The sequence below is a fragment of the Meleagris gallopavo genome, chromosome 1, assembly GCF_905368555.1.
Source record: "Meleagris gallopavo chromosome 1, MGAL_WU_HG_1.1, whole genome shotgun sequence".
NCBI lineage: Eukaryota > Metazoa > Chordata > Aves > Galliformes > Phasianidae > Meleagris > Meleagris gallopavo.
In genome coordinates, this window is record NC_139404.1 from 748,575 (window position 1) to 768,415 (window position 19,841).

A 19,841-nucleotide genomic window follows, 5' to 3' on the forward strand; every position below is an offset into this window, starting at 1 on the left:
AGGCCGTTCCGGAGCGCACGGAGTCCCCGCGCCCCGCAGCTTTCCCCGCGGCGCCGCGTTACGCACGGGACCCCCCCCGGCGCAGGGGGCTACGATGGGGTCCGGCGGTGTCCGGAGAGGTGCAGCTCCGAATGTCGGCTCCGTCAGATTCTCATTGCCGCGTCGCGACCCCCCGGTTAGGGACCGGGGAGGGGTCTGGAGCGCCGGGGCCGTCGAGAGCGTGGGGGTGACAGCGCGTTTCGGTGGGGGCCGGAGCGGGGCCGGGCCGGAGCGCTGTGGTTAATGTGTAATTGGGAGCAGATGGCACTGAGAGGCGGCTCCGTGCGGGCAGTGCGGGGCCGGAGCGCACCGCGAAGCGCAGCCCCGTTCCCGCGGGGGGACGGAGCAGAGGGCCGCGCTCCCCCCTCCGTTATTTGCTCTCCAAATATTGTGCTTTGAGGTTTACAACTCGCCTTTATCTGGGCCGGCCCGAGGGGCCATCTGTGCCGGGGTCGGTGCGCAACGCACCCTCGGCACCCATCTCTCCGAGCCTCCCTCTATTTGCTCAGCGCAACAGCAGCAAAAAAAATAATAATAATAATAAATCTATCTATCTATCTATCTATACATACAGAGACATCCACGCAATAAACCGGAGCGTGGGCCGACTTTATGGTGGGTCCGACACCCACCATCTGCCGCACCGCCCGGCCCGGCCCGGCTCTGTTTGCCCTGCGGGAACTCGGCGCCGCTCTGCGGGGTGATGCGCTCCTCCGAGCCGTCGGGGCCGCCTCTTCCTCCCCTCTTCCTCACCCTTCACCCGCACGGCTCGGCCCCCTCCGGCTCTGCTCGGCCCGGTTCGGCTCCGAAGGTACCGAACCCACATATTTCACACCTCTTTCGCCCAACTCACCTCTCCTCCCGGGTCCCGTTTGGGATCGCGCTCTGAGCTGGTGCGTTCTGTTGGCTGGGTGCGCGCAGGAAGCCGCGCACAGCTCTGCGGAGAGAAGGAACGCGTCGGGGTTTGGTGCGTCCGGGTTTGGGGCTTTGGGGTTCGGTCCTTTGGGGTTTGGGGCTTTGGGGTTTGGGGCATTGGGGTTCATTGCTTTGGGGTTTGGTGCGTCCAGGTTTGGGGCTTTGGGGCTCAGTGCTTTGGGGTTTGGTGCGTCCAGGTTTGGGGCTTTGGGGCTCAGTGCTTTGAGGTTCATTTCTTCGGGGTTTGATGAGTCCAGGTTTGGGGCTTTGGGGTTCGGTGCCTTGGGGTTCGGTGCTTTGGGGTTTGGGGCTTTGGGGTTTGGTGCTTTGGAGTTCAGTGCTTTGAGGTTCAGTTCTTTGGAGTTCAGTGCTTTGCGGTTCAGTGCTTTGGGGTTGGTGCTTTGGGGTTTGGTGCTTTGGGGTTCATTTCTTCGGGGTTTGGTGAGTCCAGGTTTGGGGCTTTGAGGTTCGGTGCTTTGGGGTTCGGTGCTTTGGGGTTCGGTGCTTTGGGGTTTGGGGCTTTGGAGTTCAGTGCTTTGAGGTTCGGTTCTTTGGAGTTCAATGCTTTGAGGTTCAGTGCTTTGGGGTTTGGTGCTTTGGGGTTCATTTCTTCGGGGTTTGGTGAGTCCAGGTTTGGGGCTTTGGGGTTCGGTCCTTTGGGGTTCGGTCCTTTGGGGTTCGGTGCTTTGGGGTTTGGGGCTTTGGGGTTTGGGGCTTTGGAGTTCAGTGCTTTGAGGTTCAGTTCTTTGGAGTTCAATGCTTTGCGGTTCAGTGCTTTGGGGTTTGGTGCTTTGGGGTTCATTTCTTCGGGGTTTGGTGAGTCCAGGTTTGGGGCTTTGGGGTTCGGTCCTTTGGGGTTCGGTGCTTTGGGGTTCGGTGCTTTGGGGTTTGGGGCTTTGGGGTTTGGTGCTTTGGAGTTCAGTGCTTTGAGGTTCAGTTCTTTGGAGTTCAGTGCTTTGCGGTTCAGTGCTTTGGGGTTTGGTGCTTTGGGGTTTGGTGCTTTGGGGTTCATTTCTTCGGGGTTTGGTGAGTCCAGGTTTGGGGCTTTGGGGTTCGGTCCTTTGGGGTTCGGTGCTTTGGGGTTCGGTGCTTTGGGGTTCGGTGCTTTGGGGTTTGGGGCTTTGGGGTTTGGGGCTTTGGAGTTCAGTGCTTTGAGGTTCAGTTCTTTGGAGTTCAGTGCTTTGCGGTTCAGTGCTTTGGGGTTTGGTGCTTTGGGGTTCATTTCTTCGGGGTTTGGTGAGTCCAGGTTTGGGGCTTTGGGGTTCGGTCCTTTGGGGTTTGGTGCTTTGGGGTTCGGTGCTTTGGGGTTTGGTGCTTTGGGGTTTGGTGCTTTGGTGCTTTGGAGTTCAGTGCTTTGAGGTTCAGTTCTTTGGAGTTCAGTGCTTTGAGGTTCAGTGCTTTGGGGTTTGGTGCTTTGGGGTTCATTTCTTCGGGGTTTGGTGAGTCCAGGTTTGGGGCTTTGGAGTTCGGTCCTTTGGGGTTTGGTGCTTTGGGGTTTGGTGCTTTGGAGTTCAGTGCTTTGGGGTTCAGTGCTTTGGGGTTTGGGGCTTTGGAGTTCAGTGCTTTGAGGTTCAGTGCTTTGGGGTTTGGTGCTTTGGGGTTTGGTGCTTTGGGGTTCATTTCTTCGGGGTTTGGTGCTTTGGGGTTTGGTGCTTTGGGGTTCATTTCTTCGGGGTTTGGTGAGTCCAGGTTTGGGGCTTTGGGGTTCGGTCCTTTGGGGTTCGGTCCTTTGGGGTTTGGTGCTTTGGAGTTCAGTGCTTTGGGGTTTGGTGCTTTGGGGTTCATTTCTTCGGGGTTTGGTGAGCCCAAGTTTGGGGCTTTGGGGTTCAGTGCTTTGGGGTTTGGTGCTTTGGAGTTTGGGGCTTTGAGGTTCAGTGCTTTGGGGTTTGGTGCTTTGGGTTTGGTGCTTTGGGATTTGGTGCTTTGGGGTTCATTTCTTCGAGGTTTAGTGAGTCCGGATTTGGTGCTTTGGGGTTTGGTGCTTTAGGGTTTGGTGCTTTGGATTTCAGTGCTTTGGGGTTTGATGCTTTAGGGTGCAATGCTTTGGAGTTTGGTGCTTCAGGATTTGGTGCTTTGGGGTTTGGTGCTTCAGGATTTGGTGCTCTGGGGTTTGGTGCATCCAGATTCAGTGCTTTAGGATTTGGTTCTTTGGGGTTTGGTGCATCAGAGTTTGGTGCTTTGGGGTTTCAGTGCTTTGGGGTTTGGTGCTTTGGGGTTCAATTCTTTGGATTTTGGTGCATCAGGGTTTGGTGAGTCAGGATTCAGAGCTTTGGGGTTCAGTGCTTTGGGGTTTGGTGTGTCCAGATTCAGTGCTTTGGATTTCGGTGCTTTGGGGTTTGGTGCTTTGGGGTTTGGTGCTTTGGGGTTTGATGCTTCAGGATTTGGTGCTTTGGGGTTTGGTGCTTTGGGATTTGGTGCTTTGGGGTTTGGTGCTTTAGGGTTTGGTGCATCAGATGTTGGTGCTTTGGAGTTTGGTGCATCCAGATTCAGTGCTTTGGGATTTGGTTCTTTGGGGTTTGGTGCATCAGAGTTTGTTTCTTTGAGGTTCAGAGCTTTGGATTTCAGTGCTTTGGGGTTTGTTGCAACAGATGTTGGTGCTTTGGGGTTCTTGCTTTGGGGTTTGGTGCATCAGGATTTGGTGCTTTGGGGTCCAGTGCCTTGGAGGGGTGACATGCAGTGGTGCCATGGAGCAAACCCCTGCACCTGCAGCAGTGCAGCCCCAGCTCCACGGCAGTGCAATGGATGCATGCAGACACAGAGAAGGTCTGAGCGGGTGGTGCAGCTGCAAGTGGTGCAGCTGCAAGTGGTGCAGCTGCAGGTGGTGAAGCTGCAGGTGGTGCAGCTGCAGGTGGCGAAGCTGCGGGTGGTGAAGCTACGGGTTGTGCAGCTGCAGGTGATGAAGCTGCGGGTGGTGCAGCTGCGGGTGGTGAAGCTGCAGGTGGTGCAGCTGCGGGTGGCGAAGCTGCGGGTGGTGCAGCTGCAGGTGGTGCAGCTGCAGGTGGTGCAGCTGCAGGTGGCGAAGCTGCGGGTGGTGCAGCTGCGGGTGGTGAAGCTGCAGGTGGTGAAGCTGCAGTTGTTGCAGCTGCAGTCGTTGCAGCTGCAGCTGCAGCTGCTGCTTTCCCCTCTGCACAAACAGCTGCAGGATGAGCCCCCCCAGCACCAAGACCCCGCGACGCCTCTCCATGCAGCAGCGAGGTGAGCCCTCCGTGCCACGCTCCGTTGCACGCTCAGTTGCACGCTCAGTTGCACACTCAGTTGCACATCCTTGCACACCCCGTGGCATGCTCTGTTGCATGCTCCATGGCACATCCTTGCCCCCTCCATGGCCATGGCACACTCTGTTGCACGCTCCATGGCTCACTCTACGGCACATCCTTGCACACTCCATGGCATGCTTTGTTGCACACTCCTTGGCACACCTGTTGCACGCTCCATGGCTCACACTGTGGCACATCCTTGCACACTCCATGGCACAATCTGTTGCACACTCCATGGCACATCCCCATGGCACATTCTGTTGCACACTCCTTGGACTCTTGTTGCACACTTCGTGGCTCACTCTGGCACATCCTTGCACACTCCATGGCATGTTTTGTTGCACACTCCTTGGCACACTCTGTCTCACCCTCCTTGGCACACTTTGTTGCACACTCCATGGCTCACACTGTGGCACGTCCTTGCACACTCCATGGCATGCTCTGTTGCACACTTCTTGACACACTTTGTTGCACACTCCTTGGCACACTTTGTTGCACACTCCATGGCTCACACTGTGGCACGTCCTTGCACACTCCATGGCATGCTCTGTTGCACACTTCTTGACACACTTTGTTGCACACTCCTTGGCACACTTTGTTGCACACTCCATGGCTCACACTGTGGCACGTCCTTGCACACTCCATGGCACACTTTGTTGCACACTTCTTGGCACACTTTGTTGCACAGTCCATGGCTCACACTGTGGCACGTCCTTGCACACTCCATGGCACGCTCTGTTGCTCACTCCTTGGCACACTTTGTTGCACACTCCATGGCTCACACTGTGGCACGTCCTTGCACACTCCATGGCACGCTCTGTTGCTCACTCCTTGGCACACTTTGTTGCACACTCCATGGCTCACACTGTGGCACGTCCTTGCACACTCCATGGCACGCTCTGTTGCACACTCCTTGGCACACTTTGTTGCACACTCCATGGCTCACACTGTGGCACGTCCTTGCACACTCCATGGCACGCTCTGTTGCACACTTCTTGGCACGCTTTGTTGCACTCTCCTTCGCACACTTTGTTGCACACTCCATGGCTCACACTGTGGCACGTCCTTGCACACTCCATGGCATGCTCTGTTGCACACTCCTTGGCACACTTTGTTGCACACTCCATGGCTCACACTGTGGCACGTCCTTGCACACTCCATGGCACGCTTTGTTGCACACTTCTTGGCACGCTTTGTTGCACTCTCCTTGGCACGCTTTGTTGCACTCTCCTTGGCACACTTTGTTGCACACTCCATGGCTCACTCTGGCACATCCTTGCACACTCCTTGGCACACTTTGTTGCACACTCCATGGCCCACTCTGGCACATCCTTGCACACTCCTTGGCACACTTTGTTGCACACTCCATGGCCCACTCTGGCACATCCTTGCACACTCCATGCCACCCTTTGTTGCACACTCCGTGGCTCACTCCACGGCACATCCCTGCACACCCCACGGCACGCTTTGCTCCCCCTCCCCCCCACATTGCACGCAGCCCATCCTTGCACGCTCCCCCACACCCCACAGCCCATTTTTGCACACTCTGACACCCCCCCCCCCCAGCTCCGCCTCCACACGCATTTCTCTCCGCACGCAGAGGACGGGGACCCCCCCCCTCCTTTTCCCCATCCCCACTCCTCCACCTTCCACGATTGAACCCCCCCCCCCCACCCCACTTTATCCCCCCACCCCCAGGCCCCAGCAGCATCAACCAGCTGGGGGGGGTCTACACCAACGGCTGCCCTCTCCCCCCGTGCAAGAGGCAGAGCATCATCCAGCTGGCAGCACACGGCGTGCGCAGCACCGACATCTCCCGCAGCCTCCAGGTGCGCACGGATGGGGGGGGGGGGGGCGGGAGGGGGTCCTCCCCATCCTCCCCCCAAACCCCCAAATCCCCTCCCCGCCTCCCCAAATCCGCTCCATAGGTGTCCAATGGTTGCGTCAGCAAAATCTTGAGCCGTTATTACCGGACTGGTTCGGTGAGACCTAAAAGTTTGGGGGGCAGCAAACCTCGTGCTGTTACCCCCCCCGTGGTGGCACGCATCGCACAGCTGAAGCGAGAGCAGCCGTCCCTCTTCGCGTGGGAGATCAGGCAGCAGCTGCACCTGGAGGGGCTCTGCGGCAACCAGAGGACCCCCAGCGTGAGTGGGGAGGGGGGGGGGGGTGGAAAGGGGGAGGTTGGGATGCGTGGGGATGTGAGGGTGGGGGTTCTGGGATTGGGGGTGAGTGGGGATGTGAGGGTGGGGATCCCATTTTGGGGGGGATGCATGGGGATGTGAGGGTGGGGGTCCCATTTTTAGGAGATGACTGAATTGGGATGTGAGGGTGGGGGATCCCATATTTGGGGGGGATGCATGGGGATGTGAGGGTGGGGGTCCCATTTTGGAGGTGGTTGCATGGGGATATGAGGGTGGGGGGTCCTGGACTTGGGGGTGAGTGGGGATGTGAGGGTGGGGGTCCCATTTTGGGGGGGATGTTTGGGGATGTGAGGGTGGGGGTCCCATTTTTGGGGCTGGGTTTGTGGGGATGTGAGGGTGGGGGGTCCCATTTTGGAGGAGGTTGCATGGGGAAGTGAGGGTGGGGGGTCCTGGAATGAGGGGTGAGTGGGGATGTGAGGGTGGGGGATCCCATATTTGGGGGGGATGTTTGGGGATGTGAGGGTGGGGGTCCCATTTTGGGGGGGATGCATGGGGATGTGAGGATGGGAGTCCTGGAATTGGGGGTGAATGGGGATGTGAGGGTGGGGGTCCCATTTTGGAGGAGGTTGCATAGGGATGTGGAGGTGGGTGTCTCATTTTGGGTGGGGGGCCCATTTTGGGGGGAATTCATGGGGATGTGAGGATGGGGGTCCTGGAACTGGGGGTGTGTGGGGATGTGAGGGTGGGGATCCCATTTTGGGGGTGAATGGGGAAGTGAGGGTGAGGATCCCATTTTTAGGAGGAGACTGAATTGGGATGTGAGGGTGGGGGATCCCATCTTGGGGGGGATGTTTGGGGATGTGGGTGTGGGGGTCCCATTTTTGGGGGTGGGTGTGTGGGGATGTGAGGGTAGGGGTCCCATTTTGGGGGCTGGGTGTGTGGGGATGTGGGGATGTGAGGATGGGGGTCCTGGGATTGGGGGTGAGTGGGGATGTGAGGGTGGGGATCCCATTTTGGGGGGGATGTTTGGGGATGTGATGGTGGGGGTCCCATTTTTAGGAGGTGACTGAATTGGGATGTGAGGGTGGGGATCCCATATTTGGGGGGGATGTTTGGGGATGTGAGGGTGGGGGTCCCATTTTTGGGGGTGGTTGCATGGGGACATGAGGGTGGAGGTCCCATTTTTGGGGCTGGGTGTGTGAGGATGTGAGGGTGGGGGGTCCTGGAACTGGGGGTGAGTGGGGATGTGAGAGTGGGGGATCCCATATTTGGGGGGGATGTTTGGGGATGTGAGGGTGGGGATCCCATTCTGGAGGGGATGTTTGGGGGATATGAGGGTGGGGGTCCCATTTTTAGGAGGTGACTGAATTGGGATGTGAGGGTGGGGGATCCCATCTTGGGGGGGATGCATGGGGATGTGAGGATGGGGGTCCTGGAATTGGGGGTGAGTGGGGATGTGAGGGTGGGGGTCCCATTTTGGAGGAGGTTGCATAGAGGTGTGGAGGTGGGTGCCTCATTTTGGGTGGGGGGCCCATTTTGGGGGGAATTCATGGGGATATGAGAGTGGGGGGTCCTGGAACTGGGGGTGAGTGGGGATGTGAGGGTGGGGATCCCATTTTTAGGAGGTGACTGAATTGGGATGTGAGGGTGGGGATCCCATATTTGGGGGGATGCATGGGGATGTGAGGGTGGGGGTCCCATTTTTGGGGCTGGGTGTGTGGGGATGTGAGGGTGGGGGTCCCATTTTGGGGGGGATGTTTGGAGATGTGAGGGTGGGGGTCCCATTTTTGGGGCTGGGTTTGTGGGGATGTGAGGGTGGGGGGTCCCATTTTGGAGGAGGTTGCATGGGGAAGTGAGAGTGGGGGGTCCTGGAACTGGGGGTGAGTGGGGATGTGAGGGTGGGGGATCCCATATTTGGGGGGATGCATGGGGATGTGAGGGTGGGGATCCCATGTTGGGGGGGATGTTTGGGGGATATGAGGGTGGGGGTCCCATTTTTAGGAGGTGACTGAATTGGGATGTGAGGGTGGGGGATCCCATATTTGGGGGGGATGTTTGGGGATGTGAGGGTGGGGGTCCCATTTTTGGGGCTGGGTGTGTGGGGATGTGAGGGTAGGGGTCCCATTTTGGGGGGGATGCGTGGGGATGTGAGGATGGGGGTCCTGGGATTGGGGGTGAGTGGGGATGTGAGGGTGGGGATCTCATATTTGGGGGAGATGCATGGGGATATGAGGGTGGGGGTCCCATTTTTTGGGGGGATGTTTGGGGATGTGAGGGTGGGGATCCCATTTTGGGGGGGATGCGTGGGGAAGTGAGGGTGGGGGGTCCTGGAACTGAGGGTGAGTGGGGATGTGAGGGTGGGGGATCCCATATTTGGGGGGGATGTTTGGGGATGTAAGGGTGGGGGTCCCATTTTTAGGAGGTGACTGAATTGGGATGTGAGGGTGGGGGATCCCATCTTGGGGGGGATGTTTGGGGATGTGAGGGTGGGGGTCCCATTTTGGGGGGGATGCGTGGGGATGTGAGGATGGGGGTCCTGGAATTGGGGGTGAATGGGGATATGAGGGTAGGGGTCCCATTTTGGAGGAGGTTGCATAGGGATGTGGAGGTGGGTGTCTCATTTTGGGGGTTGGAGTCCCAATTTGGGGGTGGTCCCGTTCTGGGGGGGATGCATGGGGATGTGAGGGTGGGGGTCCTGGAATTGGGGGTGTGTGGGAATGCAAGGGTGGGGGTCCCATTTTTGGGGGGGTTGCATGGAGATGTGAGGGTGGGGGTTCTGGGATTGCGGGTGTGCGGGGATGTGAGGGTGGGGGTCCCATTTTGGGGGGGATGCATGGGGATGTGAGGGCGGGGGTCCTGGAATTAGGGGTGTGTGGGGATGTGGGGGTGGGGGTCCCATTTTTAGGGGGTGGCTGAATGCGGGTGTGAGGGTGGGGTGTCCTAGGTTTGGGGGTGCAAGGAGATACGAGAGTGGGGGGTCTCGTGTTTGGGGTGAGCTGCATAGGATCAGACTGGGGAAGGTTTGGGGGGGGCTGGGGGGGCTGCTCCTTCTGTCCCACGGTGCTGCCCACCCCCCCAACCCCCCCATCCCATCTGCAGCCCCATCTCCTCCCCAGGTCTCCTCCATCAATCGGGTGCTGCGGGGGCTGCAGGGCGCGCTGTGCCCCACTGTGCTGCCGGGTGGGGAGAACGTGGGTATGTGCACACACGTGGGTGTGGATGCGCACCTGCAGGCGTGCAAACGCACGCTGGGATGCACGCACCCTCCTGCAGACATGCACAGACACAAGGATGCATGCGTATTTGCAGACGGGCACGCACAGGGATGCAGGCAGGCACCTGCAGAGATGCACACAGGCGTTTGGGTGCGTGCATATTTGCAGACATGCACACACAAGGATGCACGCACACCTGCAGGCGTGCACACACAGACACGGATGCACATCTGCAGGCATGCACACACACACATTTGGATGCATGCACACCTGCAGACATGCACACACGCACACGGATGCAGGCACACCTGCAGACGTGCACACACACACATGGATGCACACCTGCAGGCATGCGCACACACATTTGGATGCGATGCACACCTGCAGGCATGCACACACACACATACACAAGAGTGCACACCTGCAGGCACGCACACACACACATGCACACACAGAGATGCACACCTGCAGGCATGCACACACACATTTGGATGCATGCACACCTGCAGGCATGCGCACACACACACAGAGATGCACACCTGCAGGCATGCACACACACACATTTGGATGCATGCACACCTGCAGGCATGCACACACACACAGTTGGATGCACACCTGCAGGCATGCACACACACACACACAGATGCACACCTGCAGACATGCACACGCACACATTTGGATGCATGCACACCTGCAGGCATGCACACACACACACACAGATGCACACCTGCAGACATGCACACGCACACATTTGGATGCATGCACACCTGCAGGCATGCACACACACACACACACACGGATGCACACACCCACTTTTTCCTTTCCCATCCCCACCCCTCCCCCTCCATCCCACCCCCCCCAGCCCCCTCCTCTCCTATCACAGCTGCAGGACCCCAGACCCCCCCGCGACCCCCCCAGGACCCCCCTCAGGCCGCAGCAGGCAGCGCAGCAGGACGATGCTGTCCCAGCAGCAATCCAAAGCCCTGGAGGAAGGTGGGGGTCCATTGCAGTGGGCGCTCATTGGGCTCCATTGGGTTGGGGGGGGAGGGGGAGGTGCGAAGGGTGGGGGGCTGATTGCACCCCAACCCATCTGCAGAGTTCCAAAGGGGACAATACCCAGACAGCAGCACTCGGGGACGATTGGCTGCAGCCACGCAGCTGCCAGACATCACCGTCCAGGTATGGTGCTTGGGCACACCTGTGTTGCACGTGTGTGTGTTGCACAGACCCCCATTGCACACCCCTGTGTTGCATAGGCCTGCTTTGCACATGCATGCGTTGCACAGACCCCCATTGCACACCCCTTTGTTGCACATGCCTGCTTTGCACGTGCATGCGTTGCACAGACCCCCATTGCACACCCCTGTGCTGCATATAACTATTTTGCACATATGTGTGTTGCACAGACCCCCATTGCACACCCCTGTTGCACATGCCTGTTTTGCACATGCATGTGTTGCACAGACCCCCGTTGCACACTCCTGTGTTGCATATGGCTCTTTTGCACATGCATGTGTTGCACAGACCCCCATTGCACACCCCTTTGTTGCATAGCCTTGCTTTGCACATGTGGGTTGCACAGACCCCCATTGCACACCCCCGTGTTGCATAGGCTTGCTTTGCACATGCATATGTTGCACAGACGCCCATTGCACACCTCTGTGTTGCACATGCCTGTTTTGCACATGCATGTGTTGCACAGACCCCCGTTGCACACTCCTGTGTTGCATATGGCTCTTTTGCACGTGCATGTGTTGCACAGACCCCCATTGCACACCCCCGTGTTGCATATGCTTGTTTTGCACGTGTGTGTGTTGCACAGACCCCCATTGCACATCCCTGTGTTGCATAGGCCAGCTTTGCACATGCATGCGTTGCACAGACCCTCATTGCACACCCCTGTGCTGCACATGCCTGCTTTGCACACGCATGCGTTGCACAGACCCCCATTGCACACCTCTGTGCTGCGTATAACTATTTTGCACATATGTGTGTTGCACAGACCTCCATTGCTCACCCCTTTGTTGCACGTGCCTGTGTTGCACATGCATGTGTTGCACAGACCCCCATTGCACACCTCTGCGTTGCACATGCCTGTTTTGCACATGCATGTGTTGCACAGACCCCCATTGCACATCCCTGTGTTGCATATGCTTGTTTTGCACTGACGTGTTGCACAGACCCCCATTGCACACCCCCGTGTTGCATAGGCCTGCTTTGCACGTGTGTGTGTTGCACAGCCCCCCATTGTGCACCTTTGTGTTGCATGTGCCTGCTTTGCACATGTGTGTTGCACAGAACCCCAGTGCACACCCTGTGTTGCACATGCTTGTTTTGCACGTGTTTGTGTTGCACAGACCCCCATTGTGCACCCCTATGTTGCACATGCCTTCTTTGCACATGCATGTGTTGCACAGACCCCCATTGCACACCCCTGTGTTGCACATGCGTGTTTTGCACATGCATATGTTGCACAGACCCCCATTGTGCAACCCTGTTGCACATGCCTTCTTTGCACAACCATGTGTTGCACAGACCTCCATGGCACACTCCTGTTGCATGCACATGCCTTGCACATCCTTGTATTGCACAGCCCTCCTTGGCGCACTCCTGTGCATGGCACATGCCTCCTTGGCACATGTGTCTATTGCACAGCCCTCCTTGGCACACTCCTGTGTGGCACATGCCTCCTTGGCACATGTCTATTGCACAAACCCCCATTGCACACTGCCTGTTTGGCACATGTGTCTATTGCACAAACCTGTGTCTTGTGCACTCCTGCGTTGCATAATCCTGTGTTGCACACACTTCTATTGCACAATCCTGCATTGCACACTCCTGCATTGCACGTGACACATTTGCACACGCATTTATTGCACAATCCCACATTGTGCAACCCTGTGCTGCATTTGCATGCCTTGTGCACATCTATTTTGCACACTCCTTGGCACACTCCTTCACGTTGCATGGCACATCCTTGCACACTCCTTGGCACATTCTATTGCACAATCCTTGCACACTCCTTGGCACACTCCTGCGCATTGCATGCAACATCCTTGCACACTCCTTGGCACATTCTATTGCACAATCCTTGCACACTCCTTGGCACATTCTATTGCACAAACCTTGCACACTCCTTGGCACACCCTCCTGCACAATCCTTGCACACTCCTTGGCACACTCTGTTGCACAGTCCTTGCACACTCAGTGGCACACTCATGCACATTGTATGGCACGTCCTTACACACTCCTTGGCACACTCTGTTGCACAGTCCTTGCACGTTCCTTGGCACACTCCTGCACGTTTCATGGCGCATCCTTGCACACTCCTTGGCCCACTCTCTTGCACACTCCTTGGCACATCCCAGCATCCAGCAGGGCACAGAGGGGGCACAACCTCAGCACCCCCCCTCATCCCCAGGTGTGGTTCTCCAACAGAAGAGCCAAATGGCGACGTGAAGCCAGGCAGGGGATGGAGGCCAGTGGTGCAGGTGAGAGCCCCCAGGTTTGGGGAAAGGGGGGGGGGAAGAGGGGGCAGGACCCCCATCTTATGGCCAAGGAGTGGCTGGGGGCTGCAAACCAGGCTGGGGAGGGGGCACAGCCCCTCCGTGTGCCCCCCAACCCAACGCAGGGTCCCCCATGCAGGCTTCTGGTGTGAGTGGCTCCTGTCCCCCCCTGCCACGACAGCCCCCATTTCTGCACAGGTAGGAGAGGGGCTGGACCTGCATCGGGGGGGTAGGGGGGGGGGGTCTGCACTGCTTCCCAGCATCTCCCCCCCCCAAGATGTCACCCTGAAGGGCTGGAGCGTGCAGCCATGGGGACACCTTCCCCAGGAGACCCCCCCCCTCCCCCCCAAGGGGTGCAGACCCCCCTCCCCCAGTATGACCCAGCCCACCCAATGGATGCTGGGTGACATTCTGCTCTCTGCTCCTTCCCCCCCCCCCCCCTCCAGCACCTCCCAGCTGCTCCCCCCAGCTTGTTAGAGCCCCTCAGAGCCCCCCCAGGCCCACTGGTCCCTCTGCACCTCTGCACCCCCGGATCTTGCTCATGGAATGATGGCTGCTGTGGTAAGGAGGGCTCGAGGGGTGGGGGAAGGGATGAACCCTGGGGGGGGCACAGCCAAGGAAGAGGCTCAGGGCACTGCGTGGTGCTCGGGGGGTGCAGGGAACTCCTCCCCACTTACCCCCACCCCCATGAGGGTCTGCAGTGCGATGGGCACCTTCAGCCCCCCCCCACACACACACACCTGACCCCTGTGCCATCCCGCAGGCAGCAGCCCCCTCCCAACTCCTTGGCAGCCCTTGGAGGGCCCCCCCTTGGCCCTGCTGCCCTCCTCCCCCCCGTTGCACCCCACTGCCCACCTCCATGCTCCCCCCCTACCCCTGAATCTGAGCATGCTGGGCAATGGGGGGTTGCAGCGTGGGGCCCCCGGCTCGTGCACCAGAGGAGGATGGGCACACATGGATTCACGTTGATCTGAAGGCGTTGCATCAAAAAGTCGCTGTCCTGGAAAGCCCCCCCCCGCCCCCCCACGCTTTGTTCTTTTTGCTCTAAATAAAAAGTTTTGGGGTTTTGTTTATGTAGAAACGTGATTTAATGATAGAACTATGGCCAACTTCTCCATTGCCAGCACAGAGCCTTGTTTTATTTGAAGGAGACTGACACTGGTGTCCGGATGAGGGCTTTGTATGCAGGAAAAAATGCTTTCTGTGAGCAAAAATTGTTCTATGGGGACCTCTAAGCAAAAAAAAACCACCATCCCTGGAGCACACGGCCCTGATATCCCAATTGTTCCACCCTGCAAAAAGGTCAGGACTCTTCCCTCCCCGTTTTCCTCAGCATCTGAGTTCAGCCCTGAGATCACAGAACGATGGAATGGATGGGATTGGGGTTGGGGTTGGGATTGGGTTGGGATTGAGTTGGGTTGGGTTGGGTTGGGTTGGCTTTGGGGTTGAGTTAGAGTTGGGATTGAGTTGGGGTTGGGGTTGGGTTGGCGTTGGGTTGGCATTGGGGTAGGGTTAGGGTTAGTGTTGGGACTGAGTTGGGGTTGGGTTTGGGGTTGGGTTGGGATTGAGTTGGGGTTGGAGTTGGGATTGAGTTGGGGTTGGGTTGACATTGGGATTGAGTTGAGGTTGAGGTTGAGTTGGCGTTGGGGTTGGGTTAGGGTTGGGGTTGGTGTTGGGTTGGGATTGAGTTGGAATTGGGGTTGAGTTAGGGTTAGGATTGAGTTAGGGCTGGGGTTGGGATTGGGTTGGGATTGAGTTGGGGTTGGGTTGGGATTGGGGTTGGTTTGGGATTGGGGTAGGGTTAGGGTTGGGATTGATTTGGGGATTGGGTTGATACTGGGGTTGGGTTAGGGTTGGGATTGAGTTAGGGTTGGGTTTGTGGTTGGATTAGGACTGCGTTGGGGTTGGTGTTGAGTTGGGGTTGGGTTGGCGTTGGGATTGGGACTGAGTTGGGGTTGGGTTGGCATTGGGATTGGGTTATGGTTGGGATTGAGTTGAGGTTGGGTTTGGGGTTGGATTGGGACTGAGTTGGGGTTGGGGTTGGGTTGAGTTGGGGTTGGGTTGGGGTTGAGATTGAGTTGAGGTTGGGGTTGGGTTGGCATTGGGTTATGTTTAGGGTTGGTGTTGGGTTGACATTGGGGTTGAGTTAGGGTTGGGATTGAGTTGGGGCTCGGTTTGGGGTTTGGTTGGGATTGAGTTGGGGTTGGGGTTGGGGTTGGGACTGAGTTGGGGTTGAGTTGGCGTTGGGATTGGGATTGAGTTGGGGTTGGGCGTTGGGTTGGCATTGGGGTTGGGTTAGGGTTGGGATTGAGTTGAGGTTGGATTTGGGGTTGGGTTGGGATTGAGTTGGGGTTGGTTTGGCACTGGGTTATGTTTAGGGTTGGTGTCAGGTTGGGGTTGGTGTTGGGTTGGAGGTTGGGTTGGCATTGGGGTTGAGTTCGGGTTAGGATTGAGTTGGGGCTGGGTTTGGGGTTGAGCTGGGACTGAGTTGGGGTTGGGTTAGGGTTGGGGTTGGTTTGGGGTTGGGATTGGGATTGAGTTAGGATTAAGATTGGGATTGAGTTGGGGTTGGGGTTGGGATTGGGATTGGGTTGGGACTGAGTTGGGGTTGGGGTTGGGTTGGGACTGAGTTGGGGTTGGGTTGGTGTTGGAATTGGTATTGGGATTGGGATTGAGTTGGGGTTGGGTTGGCGTTGGGGTTGGGTTAGGGATGGGATTGAGTAGAGGTTGGGTTTGGGTTGGGATTGAGTTGGGGTTGGGTTGGCGTTGGGATTTAGTTGAATTTGGGGTTGGGTTGGCGTTGGGTTATGTTTAGGGTTGGTGTTGGGTTGAGGTTGGGGTTAGGTTGGGGGTTAGGTTGGCACTGGGGTTGAGTTAGGGTTGGGATTGAGTTGAGGTTGTGGTTGGAATTGGGTTGGGATTGAGTTGGGGTTGGGGTTGGGTTGGGGTTTGGGGATGGGTTCGGTTCAGTTGGGGTCAGAGTTGGGTTGGGGTTGGGCTGGGATTGAGTTTGGGTTGGAGTTGGAGAGTTGGCTTAGGGTTGGGGTTGGAGTTGGGGTTGGGTTGGAGTTGGATTGAATCGGGGTTGGGATTGGACTGGGTTGCACTGGGTTGGGGTTGAGATTGAGTTTGGGTTGGAGAAGGAGAAGGGTTGGGGTTGGGGTTCAGAGTTGGATTGGGTTTGAGTTGGAGTTGTGTTGAAGTTGGGATTGGGTTTGGGTTGGAGTTGGGGTTGGGATTGAGTTGGATTGAGGTTGGAGTGGCTTTGGGGTAGGTTTGGAATTTTGTGATGGGGCTGTTGTATCGGGGTTGTGCTGGGATTGAGGTTGGGATTGAATTGGGTTGGGGTTGGATTGAATTGGGGTTGGGGTTGGTCTGGGGTTGAGTTACATTGTGTTGGAGTTGGGTTGAGGTTGGGTTGGGTTTGGGGTTGGGTTAGGGTTGAGTTGGGGTTGTGTTGTGTTGGAGTTGGGGTTGAGTTGGGATTGGATTTGGGATTGTGCTGGAGTTGTGTTGAGGTTGGGTTGCATTGGGTTGTGTTGTGTTGGAGTTGGGGTTGGGTTGGGATTGGATTTGGGATTGAGCTGGAGTTGTGTTGGGGTTGAGTTGGGTTGCATTGGGTTGAGTTGGGTTGGAGTTGGGGTTGGGGTTGGGATTGGATTTGGGATTGAGCTGGAGTTGTGTTGGGGTTGAGTTGGGTTGCATTGGGTTGAGTTGGGTTGAAGTTGGTTGGGTTGGGATTGGATTTGGGATTGTGCTGGGGTTGTGTTGAGGTTGGGTTGGGTTGCATTGGGTTGAGTTGGGTTGAAGTTGGTTGGGTTGGGATTGGATTTGGGATTGAGCTGGGGTTGGGTTTGGGGTTGGGGCTGGGTTGGGTTTGGGGTTGAGCTGGGATTGGATTGGGGTTGTGTTGTGCTGTGTTGGTGTTGGGTTGGGATGGGATGCATTGGGTTGGGGTTGGGGGCTGGGCTGGGGTTGAGTTGGAAGGATCCTTAAAGATCATAGAACCATAGAATTGTTGAGTTGGATGAGAAATCATAGAATGGTTGGGTTGGAAGGGGCCCCAAATACCCCCCAGCACCACCCCCTGCCATGGTCTGAGTGCCCACCACCAAATCAGGATGCCCAGGACCCCATCCAGCTCTATTCCTGTTTATCAGTTCCCTTCAGGAGCCGGAGAGGGGTTGGGATTGGGGATGGGATGGGGACAAGAATGGGATGGGGATGGGATGGAGAGGGCTGAATGAGGACAGTGATGGGGGCAGCGCTTGGGTGTGGGGTTGGGAGTCCAGAATGCATTTTCATACACAGGTCTTCAAAAGTACTTAAAAAAACTGAACTGTCCAAAAAAAAAAAATAATAATAGTAATAACAATAATGATGATGATGATGTAGGGGATGTAAAACATCTTCAGCTCTTCCAGTCCATATGGTGGGGATCGTGGCTGCTCGTGCTCCTTCCTCAGCTCCCTGAGGATTCCTCTGGCCGTGCTGCAAACCCAACCAGTGCCCCCCATGTGGGGAAGGAGGAGGAGGGAGGGGGGGTGCTGTGAAATCCCACAAATCCCACGTCTCCCCAGCACTGCTGGAGGTGTGTCAGGGTATGATGCTCATTGCAGAATGGCCATGGGAACGCTGAAATCAGGGACCCCCAGGATGGTAACACCCATCACTTGGGGACATCAGCCCCTTGTCTGTGCACTGCAGCACCCCACAGGGACAGCAGCACCCCACAAGGACAGCCAGCACCCCACAGGGATGGCCAGCACCACATAGAGACGTCCGGCACCCCATAGGAACAGCCACTACCCCATAGGGATAGCACTCCATGAGGACAGCAGCACCCCATAGGGACAACAACAACACCCCATAGAGACAGCCAGCACCCCACAAGGACAGCCAGTACTCCATGGGGACAGTCAGCACTCAATAGGGACAACCAGGTACCAACAAGGACAGCCAGAACCCCATTGGGACAGTCAGCACCCCACAAGGACAGCACTCCATGAGGAGAGCCAGTACCCCATAGGGATAGCCAGCACCCTATAGGGACAGCTAGCACCCCAATAGGGACAACCAGCACCCCATAGAGACAGCCAACGCCCCATAGACATAGCCAGCACCACATAGAGACCACCAGCATCCCATAGGGATAGCACTATATGAGGACAGCAGCACCCCATAGGGACAACCAACACCCCATAGAGACAGTTTGCACCCCATAGGGACAGCCAGCACCAAACAGGGACAGCCAGCACCCCATAGGGACAGCATTCCATGAGGAGAGCCAGTACCCCATAGAGACAGCCAGTACCCCATAAAGACAGCCAGTACTCCATAGGGACAGCCAGCAGCCCACAATGACAGCCAGCACCCCATAGGGACATGAGAACCCCACAATGACAGCCAGCACCCCATAGGGACATCCAGAACCCCATAGGGACAACAAGCACACAACAGGAACAGCCAGCACCCACAGTGACAGCCAGCACCCCACAGTGACAGCCAGCACCCCATAGGGACATCCAGAACCACATAGAGACAGCCAGCACCCCACAGGGACAGCATTCCATAAGGAGAGCCAGTACCTCATAGAGACAGACAGTACTCCATAGGGACAGCCAACACCCCACAATGACAGCCAGCACCCCATAGAGACAGCCAGCACCCCACAGGGACATCCAGAACCCCATAGGGACAACCAGAACCCAACAGTGACAGCCAGCACCCCACAGGGACATCCAGAACCCCATAGGGACAACCAGCACACAACAGGAACAGCCAGCACCCACAGTGACAGCCAGCACCCCACAAGGACATCCAGAACCCCATAGGGACAACCAGCACCCAACAGTGACAGCCAGCACCCCACAGGGACATCCAGAACCCCATAGGGACAACCAGCACACAACAGGAACAGCCAGCACCCACAGTGACAGCCAGCACCCCACAGGGACATCCAGAACCCTATAGGGACAACCAGCACCCAACAGTGACAGCCAGCACCCCACAGGGACATCCAGAACCCCATAGGGACAGCTAGAACCCCATAGGGACAACCAGCACCTCATAGAGACAGCCAACAGCCCATAGAGACAGCCAGCACTACATAGGGACCACCAGCACCCCATAGGGATAGCACTCTACGAGGACAGCAGCACCCCATAGGGACAACCAACACCCCATAGAGACAGTCTGCACCCCATAGGGACAGCCAGTACCAAACAGGGACAGCCAGCACCCCATAGGGACAGCATTCCATGAGGAGAGCCAGTACCCCATAGAGACAGCCAGTACCCCATAGAGACAGCCAGTACTCCATAGGGACAGCCAGCAGCCCACAATGACAGCCAGCACCCCATAGGGACAGTGAGAACCCCACAATGACAGCCAGCACCCCATAGGGACATCCAGAACCCCATAGGGACAACAAGCACCCAACAGGAACAGCCAGAACCCCATAGGGACATCCAGCACCCCACAGTGACAGCCAGCACCCCATAGGGACATCCAGAACCACATAGAGACAGCCAGCACCCCACAGGGACAGCATTCCATAAGGAGAGCCAGTACCCCATAGAGACAGCCAGTACTCCATAGGGACAGCCAGCAACCCATAGGGACAGTGAGAACCCCACAATGACAGCCAGCACCCCATAGGGACATCCAGAACCCCATAGGGACAACAAGCACCCAACAGGAACAGCCAGAACCCCATAGGGACATCCAGCACCCCACAGTGACAGCCAGCACCCCATAGGGACATCC

General features: G+C 57.1%; 1 protein-coding gene across 1 annotated transcript; it reads left to right on the forward strand.

The window, feature by feature from the left end:
- Positions 1–3,700: 3,700 nt before the first annotated feature.
- PAX4 (paired box 4) lies at positions 3,701–13,452 on the forward strand. The gene is made up of 7 exons (XM_085216803.1): positions 3,701–4,149; positions 5,917–6,040; positions 6,140–6,355; positions 9,469–9,532; positions 10,664–10,746; positions 12,989–13,058; positions 13,448–13,452. The coding sequence occupies exons 1-7, from the start codon at positions 3,701–3,703 to the stop codon at positions 13,450–13,452; spliced, it is 1,011 nt and encodes a 336-aa protein (XP_085072929.1).
- The last annotated feature ends 6,389 nt before the right edge of the window (positions 13,453–19,841 follow it).

What these genes read in the sequence shown, in the direction of transcription:
- PAX4 (XM_085216803.1), top strand. Translation starts at nt 3,701, where the DNA reads ATGCAGACACAGAGAAGGTCTGAGCGGGTGGTGCAGCTGCAAGTGGTG. An exon ending in GCAACCAGAGGACCCCCAGC is followed by an intron (nt 6,356 to 9,468) that starts GTGAGTGGGGAG and finishes TCTCCTCCCCAG; the next exon opens with GTCTCCTCCATCAATCGGGT. An exon ending in GTGCCCCACTGTGCTGCCGG is followed by an intron (nt 9,533 to 10,663) that starts GTGGGGAGAACG and finishes ACCCATCTGCAG; the next exon opens with AGTTCCAAAGGGGACAATAC.